Source organism: Hypanus sabinus, chromosome 2, assembly GCF_030144855.1.
Source record: "Hypanus sabinus isolate sHypSab1 chromosome 2, sHypSab1.hap1, whole genome shotgun sequence".
Taxonomy (NCBI): domain Eukaryota; kingdom Metazoa; phylum Chordata; class Chondrichthyes; order Myliobatiformes; family Dasyatidae; genus Hypanus; species Hypanus sabinus.
In genome coordinates, this window is record NC_082707.1 from 111403275 (window position 1) to 111425525 (window position 22251).

The 22251-nt window shown below is 51.2% G+C and overlaps 1 protein-coding gene across 1 annotated transcript in view; it reads left to right on the plus strand.

The window, feature by feature from the left end:
* Positions 1–22251, plus strand: part of galnt16 (UDP-N-acetyl-alpha-D-galactosamine:polypeptide N-acetylgalactosaminyltransferase 16) — a 306525-nt gene that overhangs the window by 251972 nt on the left and 32302 nt on the right. The window contains exons 4-5 of the mRNA XM_059952055.1: positions 8827–8894; positions 17834–17899. Coding sequence (XP_059808038.1) covers positions 8827–8894; positions 17834–17899 — 134 coding nt within the window. The remainder of the gene's footprint in view (positions 1–8826; positions 8895–17833; positions 17900–22251) is intronic.

Here is a 22251-nt window from a genome sequence, read left to right on the forward strand (position 1 = left end):
ACGGAGACTGTAGTGTGGGTGTGACTTACGGAGACTGTAGTGAGTGTGTGACGTACGGAGACTGTAGTGCGGTGTGACGTACGGAGACTGTAGTGAGGGTGTGACGTACGGCGACTGTAGTGAGGGTGTGACGTACGGAGACTGTAGTGCGGTGTGACGTACGGAGACTGTAGTGCGGTGTGACGTACGGAGACTGTAGTGCGGTGTGACGTACGGAGACTGTAGTGAGGGTGTGACGTACGGAGACTGTAGTGAGGTGTGACGTACGGAGACTGTAGTGAGGGTGTGACGTACGGAGACTAGTGAGGGTGTGACGTACGGAGACTGTAGTGAGGTGTGACGTACGGAGACTGTAGTGAGGGTGTGACGTACGGAGACTGTAGTGCAGTGTGACGTACGGAGACTGTAGTGCGGTGTGACGTACGGAGACTGTAGTGAGGGTGTGACGTACGGAGACTGTAGTGAGGGTGTGACGTACGGAGACTGTAGTGCGGTGTGACGTACGGAGACTGTAGTGCGGTGTGACGTACGGAGACTGTAGTGAGGGTGTGACGTACGGAGACTGTAGTGAGGGTGTGACGTACGGTGACCGTAGTTAGGTGTGACGTACGGAGACTGTAGTGAGGGTGTGACGTATGGAGACTGTAGTGCGGTGTGACGTATGGAGACTGTAGTGCGGTGTGACGTACGGAGACTGTAGTGAGTGTGTGACGTACGGAGACTGTAGTGCGGTGTGACGTACGGAGACTGTAGTGAGGGTGTGACGTACGGCGACTGTAGTGAGGGTGTGACGTACGGAGACTGTAGTGCGGTGTGAAGTACGGAGACTGTAGTGAGGGTGTGACGTACGGAGACTGTAGTGAGGGTGAGATGTACGGAGACTGTAGTGCGGTGTGACGTACGGAGACTGTAGTGAGGGTGTGACGTACGGAGACTGTGGTGAGGGTGTGATGTACGGAGACTCTAGTGCGGTGTGGCGTACGGAGACTGTAGTTAGGTGTGACGTACGGAGACTGTAGTGTGGTGTGACGTACGGAGACTGTAGTGAGTGTGTGACGTACGGAGACTGTAGTGCGGTGTGACGTACGGCGACTGTAGTGCGGTGTGACGTACGGCGACTGTAGTGAGGGTGTGACGTACGGAGACAGTAGTGCGGGTGTGACGTACGGAGACTGTAGTGCGGTGTGACGTACGGAGACTGTAGTGAGGTGTGACGTACGGAGACTGTAGTGCGGTGTGACGTACGGAGACTGTAGTGAGGGTGTGACGTACGGCGACTGTAGTGAGGGTGTGACGTACGGAGACTGTAGTGCGGGTGTGACGTACGGAGACTGTAGTGAGGTGTGACGTACGGAGACTGTAGTGCGGGTGTGACGTACGGAGACTGTAGTGAGGGTGTGACGTACGGAGACTGTAGTGCGGGTGTGACGTACGGAGACTGTAGTGAGGGTGTGACGTACGGAGACTGTAGTGAGGTGTGACGTACGGAGACTGTAGTGAGGTGTGACGTACGGAGACTGTAGTGAGGGTGTGACGTACGGAGACTGTAGTGCGGTGTGACGTACGGAGACTGTAGTGAGGGTGTGACGTACGGAGACTGTAGTGCGGTGTGACGTACGGAGACTGTAGTGCGGTGTGACGTACGGAGACTGTAGTGAGGTGTGACGTACGGAGACTGTAGTGAGGGTGTGACGTACGGAGACTGTAGTGCGGTGTGACGTACGGAGACTGTAGTGAGGGTGTGACGTACGGAGACTGTAGTGCGGTGTGACGTACGGAGACTGTAGTGAGGTGTGACGTACGGAGACTGTAGTGCGGGTGTGACGTACGGAGACTGTAGTGAGGGTGTGACGTACGGAGACTGTAGTGCGGGTGTGATGTACGGAGACTGTAGTGAGGGTGTGACGTACGGAGACTGCAGTGAGGTGTGACGTACGGAGACTGTAGTGAGGTGTGACGTACGGAGACTGTAGTGAGGGTGTGACGTACGGAGATTGTACTGCGGGTGTGACGTACGGAGACTGTAGTGAGGTGTGACGTACGGAGACTGTAGTGAGGTGTGACGTACGGAGACTGTAGTGCGGGTGTGACGTACGGAGACTGTAGTGAGGGTGTGACGTACGGAGACTGTAGTGCGGGTGTGACGTACCGAGACTGTAGTGAGGGTGTGACGTACGGAGACTGTAGTGAGGTGTGACGTACGGAGACTGTAGTGAGGTGTGACGTACGGAGACTGTAGTGAGGGTGTGACGTACGGAGACTGTAGTGCGGTGTGACGTACGGAGACTGTAGAGAGGGTGTGACGTACGGAGACTGTAGTGCGGGTGTGACGTACGGAGACTGTAGTGCGGGTGTGACGTACGGAGACTGTAGTGCGGTGTGACGTACGGAGACTGCAGTGAGGGTGTGACGTACGGAGACTGCAGTGCGTTGTGACGTACAGAGACTGTAGTGAGGTGTGACATACGGAGACTGTAGTGAGGTGTGACGTACGGAGACTGTAGTGAGGGTGTGGCATACGGAGACTGTAGTGCGGTGTGACGTACGGAGACTGTAGTGAGGGTGTGACGTACGGAGACTGTAGTGCGGGTGTGACGTACGGAGACTGTAGTGCGGGTGTGACGTACGGTGACTGTAGTGCGGTGTGACGTACGGAGACTGTAGTGAGGTGTGACGTACGGAGACTGTAGTGAGGGAGTGACGTACGGAGACTGTAGTGCGGTGTGACGTACGGAGACTGTAGTGAGGGTGTGACGTACGGAGACTGTAGTGAGGGTGTGACGTACGGAGACTGTAGTGCGGTGTGACGTACGGAGACTGTAGTGAGGGTGTGACGTACGGAGACTGTAGTGCGGTGTGACGTACGGAGACTGTAGTGAGGGTGTGACGTACGGAGACTGTAGTGCGGGTGTGACGTACGGAGACTGTAGTGAGGGTGTGACGTACGGAGACTGTAGTGCGGTGTGACGTACGGAGACTGTAGTGAGGGTGTGACGTACGGAGACTGTAGTGCGGGTGTGACGTACGGAGACTGTAGTGCGGTGTGACGTACGGAGACTGTAGTTAGGTGTGACGTACGGAGACTGTAGTGAGGTGTGACGTACGGAGACTGTAGTGAGGGTGTGACGTACGGAGACTGTAGTGCGGTGTGACGTACGGAGACTGTAGTGAGGTGTGACGTACGGAGACTGTAGTGAGGTGTGACGTACGGAGACTGTAGTGCGGGTGTGACGTACGGAGACTGTAGTGCGGGTGTGACGTACGGAGACTGTAGTGCGGGTGTGACGTACGGAGACTGTAGTGAGGGTGTGACGTACGGAGACTGTAGTGAGGTGTGACGTACGGAGACTGTAGTGAGGTGTGACGTACGGAGACTGTAGTGAGGGTGTGACGTACGGAGACTGTAGTGCGGGTGTGACGTACGGAGACTGTAGTGCGGGTGTGACGTACGGAGACTGTAGTGCGGGTGTGACGTACGGAGACTGTAGTGCGGGTGTGACGTACGGAGACTGTAGTGAGGGTGTGACGTACCGAGACTGTAGTGCGGGTGTGACGTACGGAGACTGTAGTGAGGTGTGACGTACGGAGACTGTAGTGAGGTGTGACGTACGGAGACTGTAGTGAGGGTGTGACGTACGGAGACTGTAGTGCGGTGTGACGTACGGAGACTGTAGTGGGGGTGTGACGTACGGAGACTGTAGTGCGGGTGTGACGTACGGTGACTGTAGTGCGGTGTGACGTACGGAGACTGTAGTGAGGTGTGACGTACGGAGACTGTAGTGAGGGTGTGACGTACGGAGACTGTAGTGAGGTGTGACGTACGGAGACTGTAGTGAGGTGTGACGTACGGAGACTGTAGTGAGGGTGTGACGTACGGAGACTGCAGTGCGGTGTGACGTACGGAGACTGTAGTGAGGGTGTGACGTACGGAGACTGTAGTGAGGGTGTGACGTACGGAGACTGTAGTGCGGTGTGACGTACGGAGACTGTAGTGAGGGTGTGACGTACGGAGACTGTAGTGAGGTTGTGACGTACGGAGACTGTAGTGAGGGTGTGACGTACGGAGACTGTAGTGCGGGTGTGACGTACGGAGACTGTAGTGCGGTGTGACGTACGGAGACTGTAGTGCGGTGTGACGTACGGAGACTGTAGTGAGGTGTGACGTACGGAGACTGTAGTGAGGTGTGACTTACGGAGACTGTAGTGAGGTGTGACGTACGGAGACTGTAGTGCGGGTGTGACGTACGGAGACTGTAGTGAGGTGTGACGTACGGAGACTGTAGTGAGGTGTGACGTACGGAGACTGTAGTGAGGTGTGACGTACGGAGACTGTAGTGCGGGTGTGACGTACGGAGACTGTAGTGCGGTGTGACGTACGGAGACTGTAGTGAGGGTGTGACGTACGGAGACTGTAGTGCAGTGTGACGTACGGAGACTGTAGTGCGGTGTGACGTACGGAGACTGTAGTGAGGGTGTGACGTACGGAGACTGTAGTGCGGGTGTGACGTACGGAGACTGTAGTGAGCTGTGACGTACGGAGACTGTAGTGAGGTGTGACGTACGGAGACTGTAGTGCGGGTGTGACGTACGGAGACTGTAGTGAGGGTGTGACGTACGGAGACTGTAGTGCGGGTGTGACGTACGGAGACTGTGGTGAGGGTGTGACGTACGGAGACTGTGGTGAGGTGTGACGTACGGAGACTGTAGTGCGGGTGTGACGTACGGAGACTGTAGTGAGGGTGTGACGTACGGAGACTGTAGTGAGGGTGTGACGTACGGAGACTGAAGTGCGGGTGTGACGTACGGAGACTGTAGTGAGGGTGTGACGTACGGAGACTGTAGTGAGGTGTGACGTACGGAGACTGTAGTGAGGTGTGACGTACGGAGACTGTAGTGAGGGTGTGACGTACGGAGACTGTAGTGCGGTGTGACGTACGGAGACTGTAGTGAGGGTGTGACGTACGGAGACTGTAGTGCGGGTGTGACGTACGGAGACTGTAGTGAGGGTGTGACGTACGGAGACTGTAGTGCGGGTGTGACGTACGGAGACTGTAGTGAGGTGTGACGTACGGAGACTGTAGTGAGGTGTGACGTACGGAGACTGTAGTGAGGGTGTGACGTACGGAGACTGTAGTGCGGTGTGACGTACGGAGACTGTAGTGAGGGTGTGACGTACGGAGACTGTAGTGCGGGTGTGACGTACGGAGACTGTAGTGCGGGTGTGACGTACGGTGACTGTAGTGCGGTGTGACGTACGGAGACTGTAGTGAGGTGTGACGTACGGAGACTGTAGTGAGGGTGTGACGTACGGAGACTGTAGTGCGGTGTGACGTACGGAGACTGTAGTGAGGGTGTGACGTACGGAGACTGTACTGAGGGTGTGACGTACGGAGACTGTAGTGCGGTGTGACGTACGGAGACTGTAGTGAGGGTGTGACGTACGGAGACTGTAGTGCGGTGTGACGTACGGAGACTGTAGTGAGTGTGTGACGTACGGAGACTGTAGTGAGGGTGTGACGTACGGAGACTGTAGTGCGGTGTGACTTACGGAGACTGTAGTGAGGTGTGACGTACGGAGACTGTAGTGAGGGTGTGACGTACGGAGACTGTAGTGAGGTGTGACGTACGGAGACTGTAGTGAGGGTGTGACGTACGGAGAATGTAGTGCGGTGTGACGTACTGGGACTGTTTTGAGGGTGTGACGTACGGAGACTGTAGTGCGGTGTGACGTACGGAGACTGTAGTGAGGGTGTGGCGTACGGAGACTGTAGTGAGGTGTGACGTACGGAGACTGTAGTGAGGGTGTGACGTACGGAGACTGTAGTGCGGGTGTGACGTACGGAGACTGTAGTGCGGTGTGACGTACGGAGACTGTAGTGAGGGTGTGACGTACGGAGACTGTAGTGAGGGTGTGACGTACGGAGACTGTAGTGCGGTGTGACGTACGGAGACTGTAGTGCGGTGTGACGTACGGAGACTGTAGTGAGGGTGTGACGTACGGAGACTGTAGTGAGGGTGTGACGTACGGTGACTGTAGTTAGGTGTGACGTACGGAGACTGTAGTGAGGGTGTGACGTATGGAGACTGTAGTGCGGTGTGACGTATGGAGACTGTAGTGCGGTGTGACGTACGGAGACTGTAGTGAGTGTGTGACGTACGGAGACTGTAGTGCGGTGTGACGTACGGAGACTGTAGTGAGGGTGTGACGTACGGCGACTGTAGTGAGGGTGTGACGTACGGAGACTGTAGTGCGGTGTGACGTACGGAGACTGTAGTGAGGGTGTGACGTACGGAGACTGTAGTGAGGGTGTGACGTACGGAGACTGTAGTGCGGTGTGACGTACGGAGACTGTAGTGCGGTGTGACGTACGGAGACTGTAGTGAGGGTGTGACGTACGGAGACTGTAGTGAGGGTGTGATGTACGGAGTCTCTAGTGCGGTGTGGCGTACGGAGACTGTAGTTAGGTGTGACGTACGGAGACTGTAGTGTGGTGTGAGGTACGGAGACTGTAGTGAGTGTGTGACGTACGGAGACTGTAGTGCGGTGTGACGTACGGCGACTGTAGTGCGGTGTGACGTACGGCGACTGTAGTGAGGGTGTGACGTACGGAGACTGTAGTGCGGGTGTGACGTACGGAGACTGTAGTGAGGGTGTGACGTACGGAGACTGTAGTGCGGTGTGACGTACGGAGACTGTAGTGAGGGTGTGACGTACGGAGACTGTAGTGCGGTGTGACGTACGGAGACTGTAGTGAGGGTGTGACGTACGGAGACTGTAGTACGGTGTGACGTACGGAGACTGTAGTGAGGTGTGACGTACGGAGACTGTAGTGAGGGTGTGACGTACGGAGACTGTAGTGCGGTGTGACGTACGGAGACTGTAGTGAGGTGTGACGTACGGAGACTGTAGTGAGGGTGTGACGTACGGAGACTGTAGTACGGTGTGACGTACGGAGACTGTAGTGAGGGTGTGACGTACGGAGACTGTAGTGAGGTGTGACGTACGGAGACTGTAGTGAGGGTGTGACGTACGGAGAATGTAGTGCGGTGTGACGTACTGGGACTGTTTTGAGGGTGTGACTTACGGAGACTGTAGTGCGGTGTGACGTACGGAGACTGTAGTGAGGTGTGACGTACGGAGACTGTAGTGAGGTGTGACGTACGGAGACTGTAGTGCGGGTGTGACGTACGGAGACTGTAGTGAGGGTGTGACGTACGGAGACTGTAGTGCGGGTGTGACGTACGGAGACTGTAGTGAGGGTGTGACGTACGGAGACTGTAGTGCGGGTGTGACTTACGGAGACTGTAGTGAGGTGTGACGTACTGGGACTGTTGTGAGGGTGTGACGTACGGAGACTGTAGTGAGGTGTGACGTACCGAGACTGTAGTGAGGGTGTGACGTACGGAGACTGTAGTGAGGGTGTGACGTACGGAGACTGTAGTGAGGTGTGACGTATGGAGACTGTAGTGAGGTGTGACGTACGGAGACTGTAGTGAGGTGTGACGTACGGAGACTGTAGTGAGGTGTGACGTATGGAGACTGTAGTGAGGGTGTGACATATGGAGACTGTAGTGTGGTGTGACGTACGGAGACTGTAGTGCGGTGTGACGTTCGGAGACTGTAGTGAGGTGTGACGTACGGAGACTGTAGTGAGGTGTGACGTACGGAGACTGTAGTGAGGTGTGACGTACCGAGACTGTAGTGCGGTGTGACGTACGGAGACTGTAGTGAGGTGTGACGTACGGAGACTGTAGTGAGGGTGTGACGTACGGAGAATGTAGTGCGGTGTGACGTACTGGGACTGTTTTGAGGGTGTGACTTACGGAGACTGTAGTGCGGTGTGACGTACGGAGACTGTAGTGAGGTGTGACGTACGGAGACTGTAGTGAGGTGTGACGTACGGAGACTGTAGTGCGGGTGTGACGTACGGAGACTGTAGTGAGGGTGTGACGTACGGAGACTGTAGTGCGGGTGTGACGTACGGAGACTGTAGTGAGGGTGTGACGTACGGAGACTGTAGTGCGGGTGTGACTTACGGAGACTGTAGTGAGGTGTGACGTACTGGGACTGTTGTGAGGGTGTGACGTACGGAGACTGTAGTGAGGTGTGACGTACCGAGACTGTAGTGAGGGTGTGACGTACGGAGACTGTAGTGAGGGTGTGACGTACGGAGACTGTAGTGAGGTGTGACGTATGGAGACTGTAGTGAGGTGTGACGTATGGAGACTGTAGTGAGGTGTGACGTACGGAGACTGTAGTGAGGTGTGACGTATGGAGACTGTAGTGAGGGTGTGACATATGGAGACTGTAGTGTGGTGTGACGTACGGAGACTGTAGTGCGGTGTGACGTTCGGAGACTGTAGTGAGGTGTGACGTACGGAGACTGTAGTGAGGTGTGACGTACGGAGACTGTAGTGAGGTGTGACGTACCGAGACTGTAGTGCGGTGTGACGTACGGAGACTGTAGTGAGGTGTGACGTACGGAGACTGTAGTGAGGGTGTGACGTACGGAGACTGTAGTGTAGTGTGGGATTAGAACGTGATGTTTGCTTCAGAGGTCTGTTAGCGTGCGGGTAGACTTCTGATTATAAGGGTTTCCAAGCCGCTGTAGCTTTTCCAAAGGGACTGAAACAAAAAGTGTGTCTGGCCAAGGTGGTTTGAATGCTTGATGTGTGCTTCCTGGGTCATATCTGGTTCTGAGGCTCTCAGTTAAGTTGATGGCCCTGTGTTTAGGGGATGATGGTGGGCCGGAGTTGACAGGGGATATGGTTTGCATGTTTGACATTTTCTTGGTAACGATTTCCACTCCTTCCTGCTTCCCTCAGCGTCCTGAACCGCAGTCCTCCGTGGCTCATCCAGGAAATCATTCTGGTGGATGACTACAGCCGTGACCGTGAGTAGCAGTTGTGTTGTCATTGGGGAGCACGTGGCAGAGGGTAAATCTGTTATTGTCCGGTATTCAAGCCTGCTGGCTGTAGCCAGGACCTGAAGCCGAACTGCAAGGAGATGAGGCTGAGAACTGGCGTTAAATGGAGACTGTAGCCTGAGAGTTCAAATCGGGTCAACGTCACGGCCTGTGTTGTGAAATTTGTTCACCTTGTGGCAGCAATAAAATGCTGTACATGATAATTATGGGAAAACAACTGAATTGTGCAAGGTATAGATATGTATGTTAAACTTTGATAAGTAGTGCAAAATCAGAAATTTAAAATAAAGTGAAGTAGTGTTCACAGGTTCACTGTCCATTTGGGAACGGAGTGGCAGAGGGGAAGAAGCTGTTCCTGAATCGCTTCTGAAACCTTCAGGCTTCTGTACCTCTTCCCTGATGGTAACAGTGAGAGGAGGGCATGTCCTGGGTGGTGGGGGTTTTTAATAATGAAAGCCACCTTTCTGAGGCACCGCTCCTTGAAGATGTCTTTCTGCAACTTCCTTCGATCCTGTGCAGAAGCCCCCTCCCAACACTCCCCCACCCGATACCAGACGGTGATGCGGCTTGTCAGAATGCTCTCCATGGTACATTTGTGGAAGTTGTTGAGTGACTTAGGTGACAAATCAAATCTCTTCAAACTCCTAATGAAATATAGCCACTGTCTTGTCTTCTTTATTGCTGCATCAATATATTGGGTCCAGGTTAGATCCTCAGAGATCTTGACACGCAGTAACTTGAAGTTGCTCACTCTCCACTTCTGATCCCTCTATGAGGATTGGCGGGTGTTTCCTCATCTTACCCTTCCTGAAGTCCACAGTCAGCTCTTTGGACTTACTGACGCGCAGTGCAAGGTTATTACTGTGACACAGCTCAACTAGTTGGCATAACTCACTCCTGTGCACCCTCTTGTCACCATCTGAAATTCTACCAACAATGGTCATATCATCAACAAATTTATAGATGGCATTTGAGCTATGCCTACCACACAGCCATGAGTGTAGAGGGAGTGGAGCAGTGGGCTAAGCACACACCCCTGAGGTGCACCAGTGTTGATCGTCAGTGAGGAGGAGATGTTATCACCAATCCATACAGATCGTGGTCTTCCAGTCAGGAAGCGAAGGATCCAATTGCAGAGGGAAGTCCAGAGGCCAAGGTTCTGTAGCTTATCAATCAGGACCCTTGGAATGATGATGTTAAAGGCTGAGCTGTAGTCAATGAACAGCATGCTGACGCTGGTGTTTGTGTTGTCCATGTGGTCTAAGGCCGTGTGACCTATTGTGACAAGAAGCAAATTACACTGGGTCCAGGTCCTTGCTGAGGCAGGAGTTCAGTCTAGCCATGACCAACCTTTCAAAATGTTTCATCACGGTAGATGTGAATGCTACCGGGTGATAGTCATCTTGGGAACTGGTATAACTGTTACCCATTTGGGACAAGTGGGTACATCTGCCCATAGCAGTGAGAGGTTGAAATGTCCTTGAATACTCCCGCCAGTTGGTTGGCACAGGTTTCAGAGCCTTACCAGGTATCAGTTAGGGTCTGCCGCTTTGTGAGGGTTCACCCTTCTGAAAGACATCAGCCACTGAGACAGAGATCACAGGGTCACCGGTGATCCTCGCAGTTGTAATTTTATTCTCCCTTTCTCAGAAGGTGTTGAGTTCATTTGGTAGTGAAGCATCCACACTATTGGGTTTCGCATTGTGGGAAGTAATGTCTTGCAAACCCTGCCAGAGTTGTCGTACATCCAATGTTGCCTCCAACCTCATTCAAAACTGTCTCTTTGCTCCTGAAATAGCCCTCCACAAATCATACCTGGTTTTCTCCCTCCACAAATCATACCTGGTTTTCTTTACAGACCTAGATCACCAGACTTAAATGCCACAGATCTAGCCCTTGGCAAGCTAGTTCCTGGTTCATCTATATCTTTTGGTTTGGGAATGTACAGCAAGTTTTCTTAGGTACACACTCATCCGCACAGGTTTTAATGAATTCGGTGACAACTGTGGCATACTCATCCAGATTCCAAGATAATCCAGTCCACCGATTCAAAGCACTCCTGCCCCATCAGTTTGGACATCACTCAGGAGAGAAACCCCAGCTTCCCCGGACTTGATGTCAGCCAACTGCAGGCCTCTGACTGCTGTTTGGTAAGCCTGGACCTCTGGGTCAGTAGCTTGATTTGCTGCCATACCAGCAGAGTCCTCCCCTATGTGTACAGCCTCAATGGCTGGCCATGAGAGGCAGTCAGCCAAGGCATTAGTTTTCCCCATGATATGTTGTATATCAGTTGTGAACTCTGGTATGTAGGCCAGGAGGCATTGCTGCTGTGCAGACTGACAGTCTGATGTTTTGGCCATCGTGTGCATGAGGGGCATGTGGTCAATGACTGCTCTGAAAAGGTGACCATCCAGAAGACAATGAAAATGGCGGACAGGCAGCTACAGACCGAGAAGCTCACAGTCATCGTGCTGTACTTCATTTTGGGGGGATGGAGCCTCCGGCTGAAGAAGGCGAGCTGCTGCCTCACGCCTCCAAACAACTGTTGATGCACAGCACCCACGGCGCAGTCTGAGGCATCAATAGCAATGGCTGTGGGTGTGTTGGAGAGTGGGAGCGGCCATCGGATTGCATTGGAAAGAGATTGTTTGGTGTCATCAAAAGCCCTGGTCATGTCCGCTGACCAGTCAAGCATGTGATGGGGGTATTACCTTTAAGCACACTCTTCAGGGGGAGCATAAGTTCAGCATCTTGCAGAGTGAAGTCGTGAAAGATATTGACTGTGCATAAAAACTCCTGTCATTTTTCAGTAGTGCCGGGCAGTGGGAAATTTATAATAACGTCTACTTTGAAAGGAGGTGTTTCACACCTTCTGTAGAGATGCGATGGCCGAGAAAATCAATGGTTGACAACCCAAACTGGAATTCAGCAGGGTTAATAATCAATCCGTGTTGGCTTAAGGACTGGAAAAGTACGGAGAAGAGATACGTGTTTGGATTTGGATGCACTGGGGCAAGTATGTCATGTGGGTAAACAAAAAGAGTAACTAACTCTTTTAATAGAGAGTCCATCAGCCATTGGAAAGTCTGCGCTGAATTTTTCAGTCCAAGTGGCATGCACAGAAACTGAACAAGGCCAAACGGGGTTATCACAGTTGTTTTGTGAATATACTCCGAGCCAACAGGCACCTGAGGGTAGTCCCTAACTAGACTGACTTTGGGAAAAATTAACTTTCTGGTTAAACATGGAGTAAAGTCTTGAATGTTTGGGATTGGGTGACAATCGGGGGTGGTGGACTTGTTAAAGCATCGGTGATCACCACATAGGCAACAACCACCATCAGACTTGGGGACCATGCGGAGGGGTAAAGCCCAGGGGCTATTCAACTGGCATACAATCCCAGGTCTTCCCATGCTGGCAAACTCAGCCTTTGTGGCTTCCAGCTTTTCTGGGCCCAGTCCACGCACGTAGGCAAGGACTGGTGGACCAGTTGTGGTGCTTGACCCCATGTTTTGCGACTGTAATGGAGAAAGTGGGCTTGCTGAGGACTGGGAGCTCTCGAGTAAACTCACATGCACTGGTGCACGTGCTTGACACTTGAGTCATTGTGGGGAACTTACTAGGGGAGCAGGGTGACGACCCAAAGTCCTTGACATCCACAAGCCAGCAGTTCTTAAGATCGAGCAACAGTCCTTGGGCACACAGGAAATCTGCGAGCAGAGGTCTAGTCAGTTTAGCCAGGATGAAGCCCCATTAATGTTACCCACTGAAGCAGAGCATCACCCATTTGTCCCGTAAGTCTGGAATCTGCAGCTGTTGGCAGCCTCCAGTGAGGTTTCCTCACTCTTTGCCTTCTCATCAATAGGCGATGCTGGCAGCACACTCACTTAAGCACCCGTGTCACACAGAAAGAGTTGCCCTGAAAGGGTGTCCGTAATGAACAGTAGACAATCCTAGCAGCTGGAATCCCCAGTGTTCACAGACTTCTGATGGCCCAATGCGGTAGCACTGTTCGTGCATGGTTTTTAAAAAAAAGCATTGTCTGTTTCACAGATTTGAGTGTCCTATGTAGACTGGGCTTATTGAGGTAGAGAAAGGAAGAGGAATGACGCATCACAGCCTGGTGGGATGCAGACTATCAGCCATCTTAGCAAGCCCCCTATAGTCCATCACGGGTGCACTAGTGAGGGCTATGTGAACTTGATCAGGCATTTGCTGCATGAAGAGTTCTTTAAAATAAAACAAGGATGGTGATTTCCCAGCAGAGGCAGCATGTGGTCCATTTGCTCTGAAGGCCTAGCATCACCGAGACTGGGTAGGGAGAGTAACTGTTTAGCACACTCGGACTCTGATAGTCCAGAAGTCTGTAAAAGGTGAGTGTTCAGTGATCGGTGTTTATCGTGTTCAGGCGGATGTCCAAGTAGACTCACTACTCTCACAGCTGTGGAACTGCTGAGAGATGCTACCATGTAGTAAATTTCTCACAGAGCAGACCAGGCCTCAGCTTGTACAAACCAAGTGACGGCAATTTGCTCCCAAACCTCCGGCAATTTCAAAGTGACTGTGTAGGCCGACATGTTCAATAATTGAGGAATCTTCCTGGAGCACTGTGGTCACCGATGTAAGTTTTCACAAATAACATGAAATGAGACATAATGAAACTGGTAAGACATTTTATTGAACTCCAAACCCTACACACAGAAGTATGCCAAAACTCTTTGCCTAAAAATGTTGTCATGTCAGCCCAGCCTCTTAAAGTGAACCCCCAAGTCAATGTTGGTGGTTGTGAATTATGTACATTTCTCCCAATTATATTACCCTACAATGGTATTGAACTGGAAAGAAGGCAGAGAGGATTTACGAGAATGTGGCCAGGACTTGTGGGAGGGATTGAGCAGGCTGGGATTGAAGTTCTCCGGTGACTTTGTGGTGTTTGGGTGTATCAGAGATGGGCAGGAGTGGGAGTACGGAAGACTGGTGGACAGGTTTGTGGAGTGGTGAGGGAGGAATCTTCTGTTTCCGAATGTGGCCAAAACCAGGCAGCTGGTGATTGATTTTAGGAGGAAAAGGACTGTGACAAGTCCTGTATACATTCTGGGAGAAGAGGTTGCAGTCGTGGAGGAGTGCAAATACTTGGGTGCTCACCTTGAGAACAGACTTGACTGGAAAACCAACGCCAAGGCTGTTTGCAAGAAGGGGATGAGTCTCTGTTTTCTAAAGAAGCTGAGATATTTCAGTGTGTGCAGCAGGATGTTGGAGATCTTTCTGTTGTAGCAAGTGCAGCCTTCTTTGCAGCTTTTTGCTGGTGTTGCGTTAAATAAACTCCTCAAAAAGGCTGGATCCATCCTTGGCTACAACCCAGACTCTTTTGAGTTAGTGGTAGAGAGAAGTCACTAAACAAACTGTTATCCGTTATGGACAATCTGGCATATCCTCTCCATGACCTACTGAATAAGCAGCAGAGCACCCTTTCGAATAGGCTCTTTCAGCTCCACTGTCACAGGCAACTTTATAGAAAATCTTCCCTACCAAATGCAATAAGCATACACAACAGTTCATCTCTGTGCAACACAACACACATCATAGTACAATAGTCTCTGTTTTATTATTTCATACATTATTATTATTGTGTATATTAGTGTTCTATATTTTATTATTGGTTAGGTGCTCATTGCTAAGTGTGTTGTTAAATGTTGCTGTAGTGAAAGAATTTTCCACTCGGGATCAATGAAATACTTATTATTATTATTGCACTTTATGACGGTATATAAGATAATGAAGGGTACAGATAGTGTAAACACACATTAGATAGATTTTTGTTCCTGTGGAAGGGAACTATAAACTAGGGGGCATAAATTTAAAGTGAGAGAGAGAAGATCTGAAACGTCTTCACACGGAGGGTGGTGCAGGAAAGGAGCTGCTGGATGTGGTAGATCAGCAACCTTTCACAGACACTTGGATAAGTATGTGAACGAGAGGTTGAAAGAGATATGGGCCAGACGTGTGCAAATGGGCCTAACTTGGTGGTCTGAAGGATGTGTGACACGATGACATAATGAAGCCCACACACTGGTGCCCTGCTGAATATTTGCCCACAAACTAATCTCACTAAGATTGCCTCAGAGGTGCCTGTTGCTCATTGGCTGCGAAATATGTTGGGATATCCTGATATTGCAGATGGGGCTAAACTTGGTCGTCCATTTTCATCAAGTAGGTTATTAAATGTGGAAGGGGTCCACAATGCATTAGGTCCAAGAAATGGGCTACAGTGAACTTTGGGAGTAGGGTCCGAGGTCATGTTACTTAACGTAATATTGGATATTAATGTTGAATTTAGCTTTATTTCCCAAATCCCTCTGCGTCTTTCATCATTTTATACACCTCAACCAAGTTTGCCAATAGCCGCCTTTGTTACAAAGGAAACAACCGCAGTGTATGCAGCCTCACCACAGGTGTGTAGTCTCCAGCGGTCGACAAGGTTTGGTTCTGAGACTTGCTTACAACGTAAACAGTTCTTTGTTCCTTTTACAGAGGAGGTTTATTTAGTGATGACAGTATCACTTCATCACAATACAACTGTGGTGAACTACATATACCATTCTGGACACGCCCCCCCCCCCCCCCCCCGGCTGACTGCTCCTGTGGCTCCTCCCACGGACCCCGGTATAAAGGCGATTGGGGACACCGCCCCGGCCTCAGTCTCCAGGATGTAGTGTGGGCCAATAAAAGCTGATATCTCGCCTCACGTCTCCAAGAGTTATTGACGGTGCATCAACAACAATATTACACAATTCACACTACTAGCAGTCAATAGCTTCAAATGAAACTGGTCATTTCTGTCCAGAATCCACTCGAGCCCCTGCAGCCCCAATGGTGGCAGAAGGCTCTCAATGCTGAGGGCATAAGGGCACGGACGTAACCCCAGAACGGGGGCAAGCATTCAGCTCTTTCCTCATAACTTTTCCAAAAGGAGGTTTATTTAGTGATTGCAAAGTTACAATACTGCAGCAATCCATGACGCACTATTTACAATCAATAGTTAGAACACAGTCATCTCTATTGAACACATTCGAGCTCCTGCGGTACGCATTTGTTCTGAAAATCCCCTATTGTACTATGGATACTGTTATGTTTTATAACTCCAGAAATTAATTGAAAGTAAAACACGGGAGCCTGGGATAAACGTGTCAACTTTGTTTTAATTTAGTCAGGAGCTCACTTATGATGTGGTGGTGTGATGGCATTTGCTATTCACATACTTCTACATATAACCCAGAATGATTATGTAAACAACAAAGAATACTTAATCAAGCAATATAATTACAATTAAATACACTAGATACCACTAGCTGTTTCTCAAGGGACACATGGGCATGGATGTAAACCCAGGACCACCCTCCCTTCACACTGGATAACAAAGATCACAGGCACAGAGCAGACTGTAACCTCTCACATTCCACACATACATGAAACACTGACTCCCTCTGGCTGCAGAAACAGAAGTGGGGGGTGGGGGGACGGGGGGGGGGGGGGGTGCTGAACAGTTTGTAAATAAGAAGTGCAGCTGCTCAGCATATATTTAGCCAAAAGCACAGGCCAGCCAAGGGTAACTTTCACTCAAACCAGGGTGTTTGGCTCAACCATTCCGCTTTCTCAATGATATTGTCGCAGTAGGAAAGCCGTTATCCGTACTGAGTCATGAGCTCTGTGTGCAATAAAGGCCTGGCTGTTCTCATTGATGCTCCATGTCAGCAAGACGAAGGAGCTGGTGTAGACTTCAGGAAGGGAAACCAGAGGTCCCTGAGAGGATCAGAGTTGGAGAGGATTAGTGACTTTTAATTCCTGGGTGGCACGATTTCCAAAGATCCGTCCTGGACCCAGCATTTAAGTGCAATTGTGAAGAAAGCACGGCAGCACTTCCTGATGAGTTTGCAGAGATTCGGCATGACATTTAAAACTTTGACAAACTTTCATAGATGCGTACTGGAGATTGGCTGCAGTACAGCCTGGTATGGGAACACCAGTGTCTTTGAAAGGAAAATCCTACAGAAGGTAATTGATTTGGCCTAGTACATTGGGGTAAAGCCCTCCCAACCATTGAGCACATCTACATAAAATGTTGTCATAGGAAAGTAACATCCATCATCAGAGATGCCACCACCCAGGCCACACTCTCTTCTCACTGCTGCCATCAGGTATGTACAAGAGCCTCAGGGCTCACACCACCAGGTTCAAGAACAGGTGCTACACTTCAGCCATTGGGCTCTTGAATAAAGGGGATAACTACACTTACTTGCCCATCATTAAAATGTTCTCACAGCCAATGATCTCACTTTAAGGACTCTCTATCTCATTGTCTCATGTTCTTATTATTTATTGCTATTTATATTTGCATTTCCACAGTTTGTTGTTTTCTGCACTCTGGTTGATCTTTCACTGATCCTGTTATAGTTACTATTCTATAGATTTGCTGAGTATGCCCACAGGAAAGTGAATCTCAGGGTGCTATATGGTGACGTGTACTTTGATAATAAAATCGACTTGGAACTTTGATAGAATGTCTTCTGACATCTTAACCTTGCACCAGAGCTGTGAAGTGAGTTCCCATCTGGCCGGAGGTGCCTGTAGCCTCGCAGTAGTTGGTAGCACTCACTGTTATGTCTGGGGTGTTCGTAAGTCCAATTTTAATCACTCACTATGAACAGAAGACAATGGAGTGAGCTGATAAAAGGATAACAATGCTGAGAGCTGGCTGCCGGGTGATCAGATAGCAATAATGTGAATGTTTCACCTCTCATATGTGTGTGCAGGCCGCGGTGAGGGAGAGTCAGTGTGGATCCAATGTGCATGTTCTTGAGGCATCAAGGATCCTTTCCAATAGCAATCCATTGTCATCTCTCTTTCAGCTGAGGACTGTGAGCTCTTAATGAAGATTCCCAAGATCCGATGTTTGAGGAACACTAAGCGTGAAGGTGAGCCAAAGGTTTATTTTTCCAATGACAGAGTCACATGCTGATGGGATGCATGCTGATTTCTGCAGCCTGACAACAGATAGATCCTCGACTGCATGATCCCGGTTACTCCCACGTCCCCAAATGCTGGGCTGCTGTAACTGAGAAGGGGAATGGTAGGTCTGGGACCAATTCATGGCAATGTGGGGAGAATAGATTACAGAGGAAATTAATGGAGCAGTTAGTTTGCTTGTTAAATGGTACAGACTCAATGGGCAAGTGACTTTCTTCTGTGCATAAGGAAATTTGGAATACGACCTGGAGCCAAGTTGACTGACGGCTAAAGGAGAAGGATGGGAAGATGGCCCAGTCTGAAACTATGGTCTGAATGGAATGCTTGTTGGGACAGACAGCTCTGTTGGTTGGGCAGATGGAAGAAGTATCAATAATTAGAGGGCTGATCAATAGTCAGAAAAGGTACAAAAAGTGGAGAAATTTAAAGGGGAGCCACACAAGTTACATTCTAACATCTCTTCCTAAGTTTCTGCAGAAACAGTTTCAAAAGAAAGATTTCCAATTGTTGGCATAAATATCAATTACTCCTTCTGATGAAAAATGTTTTCCCTCCCCCTCCCCCTTCTAGTCTCCACTCTGGCTTCTTGTGTCCTCTCACCTGCCTATCATTCTCCTCCTCGGCCCCCTCCTCCTTCCATGATCCACTGTCCTCTCACCTGCCTATCATTCTCCTCCTCGGCCCCCTCCTCCTTCCATGATCCACTGTCCTCTCACCTGCCTATCATTCTCCTCCTCGGCCCCCTCCTCCTTCCCTTTCTCCCGTGATCCTCTGTCCTCTCACCTGCCTGTCATTCTCCTCCTCGGCCCCCTCCTCCTTCCATGATCCACTGTCCTCTCACCTGCCTATCATTCTCCTCCTCGGCCCCCTCCTCCTTCCCTTTCTCCTGTGATCCACTGTCCTCTCACCTGCCTGTCATTCTCCTCCTCGGCCCCCTCCTCCTTCCATGATCCACTGTCCTCTCACCTGCCTATCATTCTCCTCCTCGGCCCCCTCCTCCTTCCCTTTCTCCCGTGATCCACTGTCCTCTCACCTGCCTGTCATTCTCCTCCTCGGCCCCCTCCTCCTTCCCTTTCTCCCGTGATCCACTGTCCTCTCACCTGCCTGTCATTCTCCTCCTCGGCCCCCTCCTCCTTCCCTTTCTCCCGTGATCCACTGTCCTCTCACCTGCCTGTCATTCTCCTCCTCGGCCCCCTCCTCCTTCCATGATCCACTGTCCTCTCACCTGCCTGTCATTCTCCTCCTCGGCCCCCTCCTCCTTCCCTTTCTCCCGTGATCCACTGTCCTCTCACCTGCCTATCATTCTCCTCCTCGGCCCCCTCCTCCTTCCCTTTCTCCCGTGATCCTCTGTCCTCTCACCTGCCTGTCATTCTCCTCCTCGGCCCCCTCCTCCTTCCCTTTCTCCCGTGATCCACTGTCCTCTCACCTGCCTATCATTCTCCTCCTCGGCCCCCTCCTCCTTCCCTTTCTCCCGTGATCCACTGTCCTCTCACCTGCCTATCATTCTCCTCCTCGGCCCCCTCCTCCTTCCCTTTCTCCCGTGATCCTCTGTCCTCTCACCTGCCTGTCATTCTCCTCCTCGGCCCCCTCCTCCTCCTTCCCTTTCTCCCGTGATCCTCTGTCCTCTCCTATCAGATTCTTCTCCAGCCCTTTACCTTTCCCGCCCACCTGGCTTCACCCATCGCCTCCTTCCCCTCCCCACCTTTCTATTCTGGTGTCATCTCACTTCCTTTCCAGTCCTGATGAAGAGTCACGAGCCAAAACGTTGACTTTTGTTTATTTCCACAGATGCTGAGTTCCTCCAGCATTTTGTATATGTTGCATTAAATATTAAGCATTAGTTTTACTTGTCCCATGAATATCAAAGCATACAGTGACCAGCACAGTCTGGGGCAGCACCCACAGAACCCAGTAACTCTAACCCCTGTGGGAGCTTCTGCTGTTTTGTTATTCTCCCCTAGAAAGAGAAGGTCTGGCCCTCGCATTTAGATTTTGTCTGAGTCTTAGATTCCCTAAGAGCAGAAATAGTTTCTCCTGCCATTTTATTGACTTTCCTTTGTAACTTGAACACTTCAATTCTCCTTGAATCTAAGATACTCTCCCACTTTCCTGTGTTAGTGATGTTTTAATAATTCATACAGTAGGGAGGCAGTCACTCCAGCCATCTTGTCCATGCTAAGCTCTGTGCCTTTCTCAGCTACTCCCGTTCGCCTGTGCTTCACCCACATCCTTTCTCAGCTGGTCCCGTTCGCCTGTGCTTCGCCCACATCCTTTCTCAGCTGGTCCCGTTCGCCTGTGCTTCACCCACATCCCTTCTCAGCTGGTCCCGTTCGCCTGTGCGTCGCCCACATCCCTTCTCAGCTGGTCCCGTTCGCCTGTGCGTCGCCCACATCCCTTCTCAGCTGGTCCCGTTCGCCTGTGCGTCGCCCACATCCCTTCTCAGCTGGTCCCGTTCGCCTGTGTGTCGCCCACATCCCTTCTCAGCTGGTCCCGTTCGCCTGTGCTTCACCCACATCCCTTCTCAGCTGGTCCCGTTCGCCTGTGCGTCGCCCACATCCCTTCTCAGCTGGTCCCGTTCGCCTGTGTGTCGCCCACATCCCTTCTCAGCTGGTCCCATTCGCCTGTGCTTCACCCACATCCCTTCTCAGCTGGTCCCGTTCGCCTGTGCGTCGCCCACATCCCTTCTCAGCTGGTCCCGTTCGCCTGTGTGTCGCCCACATCCCTTCTCAGCTGGTCCCATTCGCCTGTGCTTCACCCACATCCCTTCTCAGCTGGTCCCGTTCGCCTGTGCTTCACCCACATCCCTTCTCAGCTGGTCCCGTTCGCCTGTGCGTCGCCCACATCCCTTCTCAGCTGGTCCCGTTCGCCTGTGTGTCGCCCACATCCCTTCTCAGCTGGTCCCATTCGCCTGTGCTTCACCCACATCCCTTCTCAGCTGGTCCCGTTCGCCTGTGCTTCACCCACATCCCTTCTCAGCTGGTCCCGTTCGCCTGTGCGTCGCCCACATCCCTTCTCAGCTGGTCCCGTTCGCCTGTGTGTCGCCCACATCCCTTCTCAGCTGGTCCCATTCGCCTGTGCTTCACCCACATCCCTTCTCAGCTGGTCCCGTTCGCCTGTGCGTCGCCCACATCCCTTCTCAGCTGGTCCCGTTCGCCTGTGTGTCGCCCACATCCCTTCTCAGCTGGTCCCATTCGCCTGTGCTTCACCCACATCCCTTCTCAGCTGGTCCCGTTCGCCTGTGCGTCGCCCACATCCCTTCTCAGCTGGTCCCGTTCGCCTGTGTGTCGCCCACATCCCTTCTCAGCTGGTCCCATTCGCCTGTGCTTCACCCACATCCCTTCTCAGCTGGTCCCGTTCGCCTGTGCGTCGCCCACATCCCTTCTCAGCTGGTCCCGTTCGCCTGTGCGTCGCCCACATCCTTTCTCAGCTGGTCCCGTTCGCCTGTGCTTCGCCCACATCCTTTCTCAGCTGGTCCCGTTCGCCTGTGCTTCGCCCACATCCTTTGAAACCAGGGTTCCCACCATTAACCAAGGGGTTCAGGCATTCCAGGTTGGGGACTTCTGCTCTAAACCTTTCCTATTCATCAACTGTACTTGTCCAAGTGTGTTTTAAACATTTTAATTGTACCCATCCCCACCACTTCCTCTGACAGCTCAACCCACATACACATCACTGTGTGAAAAAATACCTTTCAGATTTATCCCTCTTAAATCTTTCACCTTTCACCATAAATCTATGTCCACTACATTTAGACTCCTCTAGTCTGGGAAAAAGACTGTGACTATCCACTTGTTGACTTCCCTCATGAGTTTATAAACTTCCGTGTGGTCACCCCTCAGCATCCTATGTTTCAGCTCCATCACGGTCACAACCCTTCCCACATCGAGGACGTTTTCATGAAGCGGTACCTCAGGAATGGGGCATCCATCCCTGAGGAGCCTTTTTCCATTTCTACTATCAAGGAGGAGGTACAAAGGGCTGAAGTGATTCTGAAACAGCTTCTTCCCTCCTCCGTCATACGGACTACAAATCCATGAACACTACCTTGTTATTCCTTTGTTTGGAACTATTTACAGCATTTGTTTTGTAATTTATAAAGGTGTTTTGTCTTTGTGCTATAATGCTGGTGCAAAATAACAAAATCTGCATCACCTGTGAGAATAACTCGGATTCTAATTCTGAATAAAATCTCCCAGTTTCCCTTCTCAGCTGGAAACATTCAATCACAGCCAGTTGCACTAAGTGTGTCATGTGGTCCCCAAGCACAGTAAACTCTACTTTCAGAATTCGGTCCATTGGA